General features: G+C 54.8%; 4 protein-coding genes across 4 annotated transcripts; 3 read left to right on the forward strand and 1 right to left on the reverse strand.

Annotated features, from left to right (window-relative positions):
* Nucleotides 1-907: 907 nt before the first annotated feature.
* On the forward strand, nt 908-1,392 carry BDP81DRAFT_450111 (uncharacterized protein; the record flags this gene model as incomplete). The annotated part of the gene is made up of 2 exons (XM_060592485.1): nt 908-1,051; nt 1,210-1,392. The coding sequence occupies 2 exons, from the start codon at nt 908-910 to the stop codon at nt 1,390-1,392; spliced, it is 327 nt and encodes a 108-aa protein (XP_060444790.1).
* A 2,931-nt stretch (nt 1,393-4,323) lies between these two features.
* BDP81DRAFT_394815 (uncharacterized protein) lies at nt 4,324-6,408 on the forward strand (the record flags this gene model as incomplete). The annotated part of the gene is made up of 3 exons (XM_060588007.1): nt 4,324-4,356; nt 4,420-5,806; nt 5,909-6,408. The coding sequence occupies 3 exons, from the start codon at nt 4,324-4,326 to the stop codon at nt 6,406-6,408; spliced, it is 1,920 nt and encodes a 639-aa protein (XP_060444791.1).
* A 521-nt stretch (nt 6,409-6,929) lies between these two features.
* Nucleotides 6,930-10,489, reverse strand: BDP81DRAFT_320901 (heavy metal translocating P-type ATPase; the record flags this gene model as incomplete). The annotated part of the gene is made up of 2 exons (XM_060584561.1): nt 6,930-10,314; nt 10,374-10,489. 2 exons carry the CDS (start codon nt 10,487-10,489, stop codon nt 6,930-6,932), a joined length of 3,501 nt encoding a protein of 1,166 aa, XP_060444792.1.
* Nucleotides 10,490-13,834: 3,345 nt separating this feature from the next.
* BDP81DRAFT_320845 (PCI domain-containing protein) lies at nt 13,835-14,818 on the forward strand (the record flags this gene model as incomplete). The annotated part of the gene is made up of 2 exons (XM_060584558.1): nt 13,835-13,867; nt 13,934-14,818. The coding sequence occupies 2 exons, from the start codon at nt 13,835-13,837 to the stop codon at nt 14,816-14,818; spliced, it is 918 nt and encodes a 305-aa protein (XP_060444793.1).
* Between the last annotated feature and the right edge of the window lie 471 nt (nt 14,819-15,289).

Genomic DNA, 15,289 nt, shown 5'->3' on the forward strand with positions numbered 1-15,289 from the left:
CGAGAAGCGTGCTGCAGTCGCCAAGGTATCAGACGGACGACGAGTTTTCCTGTCATGCACCCCATGGTTCCCCTGACTATCTTGTGCACGACGTCTCTAGAGTCCTAAACCATTCATACTTCTCCTATGGCTACGTTCAAGGAGATATGGGTGAATGTCGGTAGAAAGTCACAAGTTCGAGGCTACTGGCTGGATCGCCAAGGATGCACCGCCTCAAGGGGACACGCAAGACTGGCACACACCCGTGACACCAAAGCTAGCAAGAAAGTCGTTCGTTCCTCATTTGCTCTTCTCCTCATCAGTCAACTATTCCCTCTAAAGCTTGGGCCACATTCTAAACCTGTTGCCTTCTGGTTCTTGTTGGTTTGTCGGGAACCTATCAAAAATTGGGATTCCTGCATCTCGGCAAGCAAAGCAAGAAGCTAAGGTGTATCCGTAGTTGTACAGCTCAACGCAGCTCCCGCACTCATTGAATTATTGCTTACCTACTCCGTACATTAATTGCCTCGAGGCACCTCAAGGTGTGAGTGGCCGCTCCCGTTTAAGGCCATCCACTCCTCCGCCAACGTCAACTGTTCCTTCCGCATCCAACGGTCTCTTCTTCCTTCAACTCCCGGCGCAACCTCCGTCGTCCAACAAGTCGTCGCTTACCCAGGCCACGCAGCTCGAGAAAACACTGGCCGGCCGACCGACCGACCTGCCTTACCTACTACAGAGCTTTCTCTATCTCACCCCCTCAACTTTCGCTCTTAGCCTACAGCACCTAAGCGCGACACGCCGGGGCGGAGGAAGTCTTACCGCCATCATCCGACGGAAAAAGTAGCCAAACCCAACCGCTGCCGCCACTGCTGCTTCCCGACCTGCAGCTACAGCAACTGAGCGTGTATACGTCTGATCAATCGCCGCAATGTTCTTCTTCTTCGTTTGCGGCGAGCACACCTTCCGCAAGCCTGTCGAGGGCTACGAGGGTATGGTCTGCCAGTGTTACAACTGCGGTAACATGTCTGGCCATGTCATCAAGAGCCACCCTTGGTTCACATTTTGCTGGATTGTGAGTTTTCATGTACATTCATTGATGTTCTTGCCGCCCTTCCTAAGGGCTCTCTGTCTTGTGTATCCTCACGCAGACCTTTGTCAATTCCCGTTCCATGCCACCGGCCTTTATGAGGTTCAAAGATGGATATCCAAAAAGCTAACCCACCAATCTAGCCCGTCATACCCCTGTCCTTCAAGGGCTACACTGACGTCGTCTGTCACATTTGCAACTTTGCCCAGCCGCTTGAGAATCGCCCCGACGTGACGGCCATGAAGGGCGGAGGACAGATGCCGCCCCCGCAAGTGCATGGTCAGCCTCCCCAGGGTTGGGGCCAAGCTCCGCCTCAGTACCGATGAGAGCGGACACCTGACTCTTACCCATCGGAGGTTTTTTTTTTTTTTTGTCAAAGTCGGACAAAGCGCGACGACGCGAGGAGAGCGGACTTGAGGAAAGCGGATTTCGGTATCGTAGGAGAAGAGGCAAACGAAGATCGGAGGGCATGGCGATGACGAACGGACTTGGGGCTTTGCTGAGGGAAGGCTTGTCGCCGGTCTCTCCCTTCCGTTCAGGTTGTCTATCTGCAGGAGTGGACGAGTGCAGACTAGTGGTGTTTTCCTTTTCGTGTGATTCTAGGCAAGATACCATGCTGGCTAGGCGTTAGGGGAGGGTTCATCGACACGCGGTAACGATAATTGAATTTCTGGCATATCATGATGAGGCTTGGGATTTGAATTTCGCCACGTACCCAGAGGGCTGTGAAATTTTCCGAATTCCCCTCTGATAACCTTGGTTGGTCATTTCGGCTCATCAGTAGTTCTTCTCTTTCGAAGTAGGAACTATTCTGCCAAGAGCGGCGGTATTGTCAAGGACGTCCGTGATTCAGCTCACCTTCTTCTCGTCTTCAGTAATACCGGGCGGAGTTCTCCTGGACACCCGCGATTTCAGTCCACTCCCGTCATCATCCCCCCAAGATCGGGGCTTTCCTGGCCGTGATTCCACTTCACATCGCCCTTCACGTAGTCTTCGGGGCGGGTTTCTCCTAACCCGTGGTTTCGATCCATCTCAACGTACGCAGGATATCCAAATTTGGCATCCATCAGGTTTGTAATCTGTTGTTGGGCACGAAGATCCACGTCAAACAACAAGAAACGTCCGTCCTTCGGGCTTCCCTTATATCGAACAAACAGTCCAGAGCTTCGTGCTGCAATGTCTCATTTCGAGAGCTCGTACAGCGCCGTCGTATCGGATCGCTTCTCGAGTCGTTACATCAGCCCATGTTGCATCATGTCGCACAGACAGCAAGACCAACGACGCACACGGGGTGGCCGAGGGCAGCCTCAACGGCCGGTGGCCCCCATCGTTCCTGACGGCGTTGCCGAACAAGTGCAACATGGTACGTCTCCTTTTCTCTTTCTCTGTCTCTCATGTGGAAACCTTTTGGGGGCCGGTGAGACGGCTGCTCCGGTCCACTGTCTCATGGTAGGCTCCTGTCAATGCCAAAGTTCCCTCGCTGACAGCGAATGACTACCCCCCAAACAGGGCAGCATCCCCAGACGGAACCCAATCAAGTTGGAGAGTCAGGTCCTTCCCAGCGCGGTCTTGCCGCAGCTGTCCTGTTGGGCCGGTCTTTCACTCCAGCGGAGAACAGATACCTGTATCATCGTCTACTCATGCGCCAGCCGCCCACGGCGAGGACCGTGTTGGGTCACTTCAGCGAGCTGCCTGCTCTCTACCGTGACCTGGCTGATGGGACGAGGTCAGGTCTCGACGCGATGGAAGGGCGGGAACGAGAGAGGGGGGAGAGGCTTGTTGCTCTTGCAGATACTTTGGCAAGGGGCTGTGGAGAGTTGGTTGTCTGTCTACCTGTGCAGCGTATTGAGGATATCATAAAGCGAAATAGGGGTGAGAATAGGATTAGTAAGTTCTGGGAGAGGGTGTTGGAGGAGGTTGAGGTACGTCTTTCTCTTACAGAGCTGATACAAGCTGAACTAAGCTGACGAGGGAGCCTCTAGACCGAGAACTTACGCTACATCGTCTCAAGCTCTTGGGTTGCACTCTTCATCGTCCAAATTTCGCAGGCATCGAGTGTATTGGCAGAGGCCTCGCTCACCGACAACGAGCGAGTCCTGGTTATCACGAGCACCGGGCTAGCGTTGTTGTGGGCTGTGGTAGTGACATTAAAGGGTTTGACTTCTGCGCATGAGAAGAGAAGGCAAGATGATCAGTCTTTGAATGGGATCATTGCCAGAGAGTTGTGAAGCAATAACGAGATTTGACGTGCGTAACTTGGAGGGATAAACGGACTCAGGGACACTTATGACTTACGATTGCTATTCAGAGAAATACTTTTTGCTATGAATATCTTTCCGTAGTGAGCTTGACTTTATTATTACTGTCTCTTCTATTGTTTGGTAATACTTTGTCTTATTTATTGCATCACGGGACCAGTCTTTGTCCTAAAGCGATCTAGCAAGGTGTGTATCATTCTTCAAGACCCAATAACCTTCCTATATAAATCGTGGGCCTGTCATACATTTCAAGTTAGATCATACCGAGGTACCCAGAGAAAAATCGTCAACTGAGATAGGCACTTCGAAAAGCTTCGCCAGGACCAGCGAATACCCAACGTGTATTCAATATGACTTTCCGAATACGCCACCGATCCATCTAGGTTCACACAAACCAGCCGCCATCGATACCTCTATAATTCGCAACAAGATGAGAATCTCTCACCAGGCCTATGACGTAGCGGAGAATGTCCTCATTTGAATTGCTCCGCACTCATAGGTCGCGAGTTCGAGTCTCGTGTAAAATCCTTGCATCGCCTCACCTGAGTGAGGCTGGTAAGAGTCTCCAGGGATTTTCGTAGGCCGTCCGTGTGGGCGGCCGAGCTTTTGCACTTTTCGAATCCCAATATTATTTATTGATTATACTTATTTAATTTGCATACTTTTTCTTGCAGAACACTTAAAAAGCTTGACCATCGTGAAAACGAAACATTGGTGTTGAGTGGGCGAGCCAACGAAGAAGTTATGACGTATGTGAGGCATCTCCATTCGGTCAGCCACATGTGGAACTGTGGCGGTGCAAGCGCTCTGAACTTTCCTGAGCTGCTTCCGTCATGTCGACACTACGCGGACAATCACCCAATGAGACTTGGTGTCTTTGACCTCTTTCCATCTCCGATTCCAACCTCTGTTTGATGATATTTGCACCCCTTGTGCGATAGAGACTTTTTATCTCTAATCATCGAACACCAACGATCGATCCCCGAAACAATCGCGAGAATGGCGCCCGTAAAACGAGGCCCGTCAGTGCTGGTCCGTCGCATTTCCTTCCCCATAATCGAGTCTACGCCAAATGCTAATGCGAGTCTACTGTAGGTGACCGACTCGCGAGAACGACCTCCACCCCCGAGAGGTGCCCTCCAACGACAGGATACGGGCATCGGAAACGTCCACGCCCGACCTGCAATGCGGTTCATCTCCGTCGACAACGTCCTTCAGCACGCCTACGACATCCCCTCGGGCCAGCCTCGAGTGCAACCACCGCAGAACCAGCCCCAGCCTCAACCCCAGTCTCAACCACAACCGCCGCCGCAGCGCCCTGGTAATGGCCTCGCAAACGCTCGACGCCCCAGCACAGGGCTACCCAACCTGCAGTCCAGGACGGGCGGCCAAAATATGCCGTCTCGCACCACCAAGATCAGCGAGAAGCTCGTTTTGTTGCCCGAGACGGACGAGAAGCCAGGTTCTGACGAGGACTTGGATGAGGAGGCGAACAAGATGGCGAGGGAGATTGAGATGGAGGAGAACAGGCCGCTGCGCGACGAGGAGCTCGACGTGCTGCGCAAGAGAGGCGGCATCCGAGGCAAGAGTTATGCGGAGCGTCTTCCCAAGGTCCAGCGCAAGGAAAAGCTGGCTAGACTGACCGCGTATTGTACGGCACAATCGTACAAGATGAAATCGACGGCAGACTTCCTCCGAACCAAGCACGACGCAAAGACGAAGCTCTACGACGACTGCCTGTACGTTGTGTACTCGCTGCCTCTCCTGAATGGTACAGAGGGCTACCGCCTTCGCAGTCGGCCGATCGTTAAGACCCCCGGAAGCGGCAAGACGGTCCTGGATATGGAGATTGAGCGGAGCGAACAGCGCGACTACCACGAGGGCTACTTTGAAGATGGATACAACGGCAGCCCCGTCCACGGAAGCCCCATGAATGGCAACAACGGATTTGGTGATGAGTCCTCGCAGCGCAACCACCGCGAGCAATCCCCCGACGACCCCAACTTTTCCCCTCTGGCGCGGATCCCAGACGCAAAGGCCTTTGCCGAGATGTTCCTCTTCTCATACGGTGTCGTCGTCTTTTGGAATTTCACAGAGCACCAGGAGAAGGACATCCTCGCGGACCTGACCTTTGCCCAGAACGAGGCCGGACTTTCGCTGCTCACCCGCCCGCTGGATGAGGAGGACTTTGAGACGGAGGAGTTCCACTTTGAGTACAGCCACGAAGTGAAAAGGCCGCGCATCTTCAACGACATGATTACCCTGCTGCCACGTAGCGATCACATGGTGAAGCTGACCATCAGCCACGCCATCGCGCAGAGCACAAAGTTGTGTCTGTTTGAGGAGCGCATGAGCGAGACGATGCTGGATGCGCAACACGTACCCAAGAGGCTAGCACTCACGGGCGAGTTGAACATGACGAGAACGGAGATTGTCAAGATCCTGGGCCGCTTGTTCAAGAGTCGTGTCGATATCAACCTTTGTAAGTTACCCTTCGGCCCTCTCTACCTCTGTTTCCGGCTTGTGACATGGAACCAAATTTGCCCTCCAACCACGAAATCTCCCATCTAACAAAACTCACCAGCATCCAACATCCTCGACGTCCCCAACTTCTTTTGGGACTCGGAACCCACCCTCCACCCCCTTTACGTCGCCATCCGGGAATACCTCGAAATCGACCCGCGCATCAAGGTCCTCAACGAGCGCTGCCGCGTCTTCCTCGACCTCGCCGAGATCCTGTCCGACTCGGTCGCCGACGCGAAGATGAGCTACATCACCTGGATCATCATCGTCCTCATCGTCATCTCCATCCTCGTCACCGTCACCGAGGTCGGTCTGCGCTTCGGCATCCTGTCCAAGAATAACGGCAAGGGGCCCGGCGAGATTGGAGGTGATGCCGTACCGTTGATTGGCGGTGCATCCTTACCTGGGAGCGTCAAGTGGGAGCTCGAGAAGAGGAACGTGAGCGTCGACGAGTTGAGGCTGTGGAGTCGGATGCTGAGTGAGGAGGAGGGAGAGGAGGCGCAGCGTTCAACTGAGGTTGTCGGGAGTCAGATTATCGGCAAGACTTTTGCTGGCGTTTAAGGCAGTGGACAGACAGGTGATGGGTTTTCCACTTCTGCTATGCCAACCTCTTGCTTGTATCATTGTTGTTATTGTTTATTGCATAGCGTGGCGTTAGCGGCAACATCTCTTCTTCTTTTTCATGTCTCTCCATCTCTGAGATGATATCTGAGAAAGGGGAAATAGTATGGGATGTGGTTCTTTCTTGTGCCTTTTCATTCTGTACAATCGGATATTTTCACAGAGGAAAATTTGGAAACATGGATAACAGCAAAGTAACACGAGGACAATTAAGAAGTTGTTTGAAGTGATTAACATCCGTATTGTAACTCCATTGCTATGCTACTAAAACAGCGAGAAGACCAAGGACGGATTAAAACATAAGGAACCGTCCGGCTTCTACGCCAGATAAACTATGTTTTCTTTCTCTAACGAGAAGAGGGGGCTTGGAATCAATAGACCAAATTTGCCCCGAATGGAGGCTACCCCTGATTCTGTACAAGTATACACCAAACAATACAAAATTGACATCCATCGATCCTTTACTCGTCCCGATCCGCCATGTTGGCGAGCGGGACGTAACCCTGATCCTGCGTCCGCTTGCCCCTGAGTCTGCGAACGACATACTGAACTCTACTAAGGATGCCGAAGCCGCGTCTCTTGGTCTGGGCCGAGGGATCGACCATGTAGCTCGGGCGCGTCCAGAACTTGAGCAGAAGACTGCTGACGACCACGCTGACACTGCTGCAGGCCATGGCGGCGCCGGCGGCCATCGGGTGGAGGTGGAAACCAAAGGGCAGGAAGACGCCCATGGCGAAGGGGAGACCGATGGCGTTGTACAAGCAGGCCCAGGCGAGGTTGAGCTTGATGCGGTTGAAGATGGAGCGGGCGAGGTGGAGGGCGGCGGGAATGTCCATCAAGTCGGTGGGACGCATGAGGACGACGTCGGCCGCCTCCATGGCAACATCTGTGCCGCTGGCCATGGCGATACCAACGTCGGCGGTTGCGAGGGCGGGGGAGTCGTTGATACCGTCGCCGACCATGCCGACGACTTGGCCCTGATCCTGAAGTTGCTGGACAATGGCCTGCTTCTGGTCGGGAGAGACACCAGCGAATACGTTGTCGGGGGAAATACCGACGGCCGCGGCGACTGCGACGGCAGTAGAACGCTGGTCGCCAGTGACGATGGCGGTCTTGATCTTCATTCGGTGGAGGACAGCAATGGCAGCAGCCGCACCCTCCTTGATCGTATCGGCGAGGCAGAGGTGACCGGTGTACTCGCCGTCGATGGCAACAAAAATGTTGGTGGTGCCGGCAGAGGTGTTCTTGGAGCTGGAGTTGGCCTTGGCGTTGAGCTGCTCAGACGCCTCGACAGCCTCAGCCGGGACGTTGACATTGTTCTCGCGGAGGAAACGGACGTTGCCGAGGAGGACGCGGTAGCGGGTGCGTTCGTTGCTGACGGCGGGTTCGACGAGGGCGTTGATACCTTTTCCAACAGCGGCCTTGAACTCGCCAACGCTGCCGTCGACAGTGGCCTCCTCGTCCAAACCGAGCTCAGTCTTTGCAGCGTTGAGAACAGCTCTTCCGACAGGATGTTCACTGCCCATCTCAGCGAGACCAACGATATGCCACCAAAGTCGGCGGCGCCACTCATTGTCTTGCCAGGACGAGATGAGGCTCATCTTGGCCACGCTCATCTTGCCGTAGGTGATAGTGCCAGTCTTGTCCAGAACAATCTGAGTGATTCTAGTCGTCGTCTCCAGAGCAGCGCCACCCTTGACGAGGATGCCGTTCTCAGCACCGATGCCGGTGCCAACCATGACGGCGGTAGGAGTGGCCAAGCCGAGCGCACAGGGGCAGGCAAAGACAATGACAGAGATGCAGAGCTTGACGCACACCATGATCTTACCGCCACTAGCTTCCTGAGTAAAGATCTTGGGCGGGTTCGTGAGCGCATGGCTAAGGATCATCCAAACAAGGAACGTGAGGAAACCGAGCATGAGAATAATTGGTACGAAGTAGCCGGCAATCGTGTCTGCAAGTCGCTGAATGGGAGCACGAGTGGTCTGGGCGTCCTGAACGAGCTTGACAATCTGGCTGAGCTGCGTGTCGCGGCCGGCTCTGGTGACTCGGAAGTCCACACGTCCATGGCCATTGACGGTACCGCCGATCAGATAGCTGCCCTTCTTCTTGTTGACAGGCATGGCCTCGCCAGTCACCATGCTCTCGTCGACGTAGGTCTCTCCGCGGACCATCATGCCGTCCGCCGGAATCTTGTCACCAGGGCGAAGGATGACAACGTCGCCAACCTGGAGCAGTTCGGTGGGAATGGCCTTCTCCTCTGCAGCATGGCCATCGCGGTTGGGCGTCTTGGGCTCGCCGGAAATAGTCGAGTTTTCCCAACCCTCGGCAGCCTTTTCGGCGGCGATTGGGTCGGCGTAAATAGTAGCCATGGACGGTGCGAGGGACATAAGACGGGAGAGGGCCTTGGAAGTCTGACCCTTGGCGCGGTTCTCCAAGAATCTGCCGAGGGTAACAAAGGTGATCAACATGGTACTAGTATCGAAGATGGTGGCGGGCCTCGTGTGCGGCGGGAAGAGGAACGAGACGAGCATGGCCATGATGCTGAAGAAGAAGGCGCATGAGGTGCCGAGGATGACGAGAACGTCCATGGTCGGTGATCCGTGCTTGATGGATTTCCAACCTGAAATATAGAAACGCTTTCCAATGCCGAATTGGACGGGTATCGTGAGGGCCAAACAGACCAAATCGCCAACGAAGATGCCGGGAAGAAGCTCCCAGCTGCCAAAGTCCAGGCTTGGGAAGCACATGGGTAAAATCATACTGATAAAAAATACGGGGATAGCGAATGACAGAGACAGCTTGAAGGCTCTCCGCCACTCGTTGATCTCTCTGGTCTTGGCTAGAGACTCGAGCTGGGCGTTGTTGTCGTCGTTGTCGGACACGAGTGCGTTGAGGCCTTCGGCTTCGACAGCCTCGACGATTCCACGCAGGCCGATCAAACTGGCCTGGTGCGTGACTGTCAATCTGGAGGTAGCCAGGCTGAGCTTGGCAGAGTTGATACCGGTGATGGTTAGCAGCTTCGCCTCCAGCGCCATGGCGGCTGTGGCATCTGGGTTGCCGTAAATCTTGAACTGGGCGGTAGAGTTTCCTCCTGATCCATTGGCAGACGTCTCGAAAGCAGTCGACAGAATCTCAGCACCGAAGCCCCGGTCCTCAATGATCTCGGCGATCTTTTCCGCTGGAATTTTTGATGTGTCGTGGGTAATGACGGCGCGCTCAGCCAACAAGCTGATGTTGAAACGCAAAACACCCTCCACCCCCTTGAATCCGCCCTCAACCGCAGACGTACAGGCGCCGCAGGTCATGCCCTCAATTGCAACTGTTGTAGTGGCGACAGAGCTCGTGGGGTTGCTGCTGGCTCTGGGCTTTTCTTGTGCGCTTTCGCTGTCCACAATCTCAGCGCCAAAGCCCCGGTCCTCGATGATTTCCGCGATTTTCTCGGCGCTGAGCAGTGTCGGGTCATGCTCAATGACAGCCCTTTCGGAGAGCAAGGATATGCTAAAGTTCTTTACGCCCGGCACGTCTTTGAACCCTCCTTCAACAGCTGATGTGCATGCGCCGCACGTCATTCCCTCTATGGCGACGGTGGTTGTCATCAGTCCGCTGTCCTCGTCGGCATCAAACAGGTCTTGCTTTGCTGGGAACATTGGTGAGGGAAGGTCGGTGGAGAGTACTTCGGCGTCGAATCCTCGGTCTTCAATAATCTCGGCGATCTGTTCGGCAGAGATGACTTCGGGGTTGTGCATTACTACTGCTCGCTCCATGACCAGAGCGACAGATACGCTTCCTACGCCCTCTACACCTCTGAAGCCTGACTCCACTGCTGAAGTGCATGCGCCGCATCTGTTGAAGCTGAATTAGCATATCAAAGCGGGAACACGTCGCAACAGATCGTAACTCACGTCATGCCGCCGACCTTGAGGGTCGTCGTCGCCCACTGGGTTGCTGTTGGTGTGGCGAGAGTGGCCATGGGACCACTCTCGCTCTTCCTCGGGACTCTAATGGCCGGCGGAGCCATGTTGTCGGTTTGTCTCGGAAGTTTGCGCTCAGGAAGCGGACACGGTAGGAGTGTAGGGCCAGCCTCGGTCTTTGGTTGCGCTTCGGTTTCGGGACGTTTTCCACAGCTATCTAGCACCAATCTTCATGATAGGGCTAGCTGTCCATAGAGAGGTTGAAGAGTATTTTCGGGAGGTTATTCGAAGACGGGTTCGAGGTCGAGAAGAAGCGAGGACTCTCGAGGTAAAGCTGGAAGAAAGCGGCTTTCGGGGAATGCTCCAGAAGACCGGCTTCCGAGTACTATGTACGGATACTGAAAAGGTGGGTATCGTGGTGTTTGAGTGTACGAGTCTACGTGTTCGTGTGTGCGTACGGAGAGTATGTTGGTGCGTAAAAGGAAGTGTACGTACGTGAGTAGTGCGCAAAGAAAGAGGCCGGGTCAAGGTAGGATTAAGAATCAAGGGCCCGGGAGGCTAGAAGAAGAATGGCGGCAATCAATGGCACGATGGGCAGCAGGAAGGCAAGAGAGAGAGAGAGGGTTGTGCTTGGGGGAGGGACGGAAGCGGAAGGTCGGCTTTTGTCAGCCAAAGTTTCGTGCACCGGCAGGAATGAGACTCATGACCCATAGAAGTGATGGGAGTGGGAGTGGGAATGCTCACACACCAGGATGCAATGCAGCGGCAACAGGAGCGGCCAGTGAACCAAAAAGTTACAAACCAGCATCAGCACTGCTTGACAAGGGGGGGGGGGGGGGGGGGGGGCAGTAACAGTACGGAGTAAGGTAAGGCAAGGTAGGTGGGCTGCAGGGCCAGGAGAAGAAGACGGAGCGGCGGCGGCGTGTGGGTGCGCGCGGTGTAGCCGGGATCTAAGGTAATCATCTGGCGCAATCGTGGGACTCTCACTCGCGACCACCTAAGGTACCTAGGCAGGGGTGTGTGGGAGGGAAGTGGCCCCAATGGCCCGAAGAGGGTGTGCGGCCTCGCTCGCTGCAGCGCTCCTGGTGTGTCTGACTGTCTGTGTTTCTGTGTGTGAGTGGACACCTGGAACGGAACATTGAACATTTTCACAGGAGCAACTGCGACTCTAACTGCAATACTGCAACGCTCTACAGACTGTTTAGTGTTGCCATATTCCATATTCCACGACGGGCAACGGCTGCATTCGTTTTGGGGCTCGTGCGGTTGGTTTCTTCCATTGCTTTTTGCAGTTAGAACTCCGGCAACAAGAGTTTCCTGACTTTCTTCCCCCCTGCTCTTATCCTGATCTTGGCTTTTTTTTTTATTAAATTGTTTTCCCGTTACGCCTCCTGAGTCTTGAGTCTCTTTTTGTACGCTGCTCCCGAACTCCACCCCTGACTAAGGTTGTTGATTACCTCATGGGCTACACCAAAACCGTCACCCGGTACCGCGAGTCTTTGCTTCATTGCCACGAGTCGACCCTGACCAACGAGACACACAAGACACAAGAGCAAAGAGTGACACTGGAAAGAAGGACGGCAGATGTAGAATTGTGTCGACCACTCGACGGGCGTGGCCGAAGTGACCAACGGGATTCGCACGGGTGATCCCAGCCCGCACTGCAGCTTTCGGTGCTCGGGCGCCACACCTGGGCCGGGCCCCCTCCCACTTCTCTCCTTCCATCTCCTTTTGACCACCCTGCGCTCTTGGTCTATTTCTGCGCAGAGAGATCAGTGGGGGGATCACGAGAACCTCGCACTAACCTTGAACTGTCCAGATAACCAATATCTATCCGCTCCTTGTCCGCCGCACTGCCTACCTATATGTCTGTCAGATGTCACATCGTTCACAGGTCCCATTTACTGCCCATCATCCACGAGGACTTGAAGACCTCTTTTTTGCGGATAGGTGTACGGATACCATTCCTTGGTGCATTTCTGAAGACTATTCATGGCACTTCCCGGGGGAGCACGTAAGACTGACTGGGCTGACTGGATTGAACTGACTGGATTTGACGGGTGCCAGAAACCATTGCCACACGCTCACTACAACCTTACTATCCGCCGGCACACGCAAACACCCCCCTCGCCTTTCCTCGTCCGGGGAGCGCTTGCGCTACGGGCCTACGGCTAAGGTACGAGGGAACGGAACACGACGACGCACCTGAGCCTGGCTCACGAAACATTTGAGGGGGCACGGTCACTTGAGGCAGTTTTTTAGGGTCCAAGGGACTCCTGGGTTCGGATTGAGCTTCAGCCTCAGACCAGTCTACCTAGTCACCCAAAACCAAGTCCATCCGAATTCTCCATTGGACGGTTTGCGTCTCGAGGTGGGACTGTGGGTGCTATGCTTCATGCTCCTGGGAGCCGTGTTCCGTCTCTCTTCCAGCCGAACACACGAGAATGCAAATCAACGAGACTGAACCGCGATGGTGGCGGCAGATAATTCGTTGCGATAATCTCTATTGCCACAGATTGATTCCCAAATTCGATTCGTACGCCAATCCGTGTCCTTTGAGTCCGGGTTGTACTCGGTATCGGTCTGTCATTCTCAAGACCGACTTCCACCATGAATCCCAGTCCCTTGTAAAGATCAAAATCGCCAAGCTCCGGCTCGAACTTCCTACAGTTGCTTCTCGAAGCCGTTTTAGCTTCAGACCAGTCCATGAGGAAACGATTATTGTCAGTCTCAGCCCCCTTGCCGTGGTTTTTTTTTATCAACGGGAAGGCGACAAAGGGAATGATTTACTGCCATGTTCCTTCATTGTTCCAATCCGTGTGAAACTTGAGGTAAGACCGCTACGTATAGAAAGAATACCTAACGAACTCAAGGCCAAGAGCTTCCATTCCAGTTCCAATTCCCCGTCACCGGCCTGGCTGGTGCGGGATGCCCCATCCGGCCTTATGTTAAGGTGTGCCTCGAAAGTGCTTTCCTTAGGTAAGGTTATTGAGGTTACCTTAGGTAAGATGTGCCAACCCCACCAGCAACCCTTCCAGGTTCCCTAAACCGCTCTGCCCCGCGCCACTAAGGCACCCGTGGACCTCTGTGGCAGCGTCCCCATTCGCTCTTGCAGCGGCCTGTCTGGACTGGCACCTCAAACGGATCTGACACAAGCTTCGTCCTCAGAACGATCTCCAGAAGAAACACACCACAAACAAACCAAACCCCCTTCGCTTCTTCATACCCTTCCTTACCTTGCCAACCTCTGACGACAGGGAGGTAGCACACACTGAAAGCGAGTCCTCTTTCTCAGCCTCGCCTCGTCCGATCCCAGTTGATCAATCTACCTTCAGCCTCGTCAACCACCCCCACATCGTGCTATTGTAGCCCAGGTAGTGACGACGGCTACTCTACAGTAGTACCCCACCTTGAAGGAGCTTCGTGAACATCACAGACGAGGAGCTCTCACGATGGAGCAGACCAAAGCTCTCAATGCGCTCGAGGTAAGTAGCCAAGCGTCACCTACACTCGTATCCAAGATCCAAGTGCTGATAAACATTCGTCAACAGCCCTTCCTGGCCCTGAGCAAATCAGCAACATCCCCCCGCGCCGCAGCCGACCTCGTCACCCGCGCAACATCAAACCCAAACACCTTCCTCTTCACAGAGCTCCTCGAGACCCCGCAAATCCAAGCCCTCGCCCAGTCCCCCGACTTCGAACCTCACCTCCGCCTCCTCGAGCTCTTCTCCCACGGCACCTACGCAGCCTACCAATCCGCCGCGGCCTCAGCATCCCCCCTCCCCGAGCTCAACGATGCCCAAACCCTCAAACTCCGCCAGCTCTCCCTCCTGACCCTGGCCCGCGACCGCTCGAACCTGTCCTACGCAGCCCTCCAGTCCGCCCTCGGCCTCCCCTCCACCCGCGCCCTGGAAGACCTCGTCATCTCCGCAATCTACGCCGGCCTCCTCGACGCAACCCTCGACCCCCACCGCCAAGTCGTCCAGGTAAACTCCCTCGCCGCCCTCCGCGACCTCGCACCCGGCGCCGTCCCACCCATGATCGCCGCCCTCCGCGCCTGGTCCAGCCGCTGCGAATCCACCCTCGGCGACCTCGAGTCCCAGATCGCAGGGATCCGCGACGCCGCCGCCCGCCGCCAGCGCGACAAGGCGGAGCAGGAAGCCCGTCTGGCCAAGCTCGTCGAAGACGTGAGGAAGGATCCCGAGTCCATCGCCGGTCCAGGGGGCAGGAAGCTCGCTGTCGGCCACGCGCAGCACGGCGGCGGCGGTGAGAGAGTAGGCGGCTTCTTGGGCCATACGTCTAGAGCGCAGCGGTACAACAAGCGAGGTAGCACCAGCATGATGGACAACACAGAGGAGATTGACGACGAGGCCATGGACGTGGACGAGGAGGATGATGAGCAGGAGAAGAAGCGTGCCAGTCGACGGAAGCTTTAGTGGGTTGATTGCTTGGTGGCATAGCCGAAGTCATAGAAGAGGATGCTCCTGGCCTCGGAAACACTTCTTCTCGGGGTTCAACTTTATCAGGACCATCGGCCAGGGAGCGCCACACTAAAATGCTTGGTGGCATTCATTGAGGAGTCAAGGCGTGGCATAAGACAAAGGCTGAAGGTGAAGCAGCCAAAAAGTAGCACGATGAGCATTATCACGACACATTATGAGAACTCAATAAATAAGGTCAACATGGAATTCGATAATACTGGCAGAGAATGTCCTCTACCGTTTCCTGTTCTGTGATGCCTATCTAGCGTGCCATTGATAAAATGTTAAGGGAATGTAAAAAGTGAATGAATGTGTCGAAGCCAAAAGGTCTCCTATCCCCCCTCTCTCCTCTGCCTCTTCCTCAGCCTGCCTGGCAGTTTCACCCGCCTTCGGTAGCTGAGGAATCAAGTGTCGCTTCCGCAGTGT

Source organism: Colletotrichum phormii, assembly GCF_030913505.1.
Source record: "Colletotrichum phormii strain CBS 102054 chromosome Unknown BDP81scaffold_11, whole genome shotgun sequence".
NCBI lineage: Eukaryota > Fungi > Ascomycota > Sordariomycetes > Glomerellales > Glomerellaceae > Colletotrichum > Colletotrichum phormii.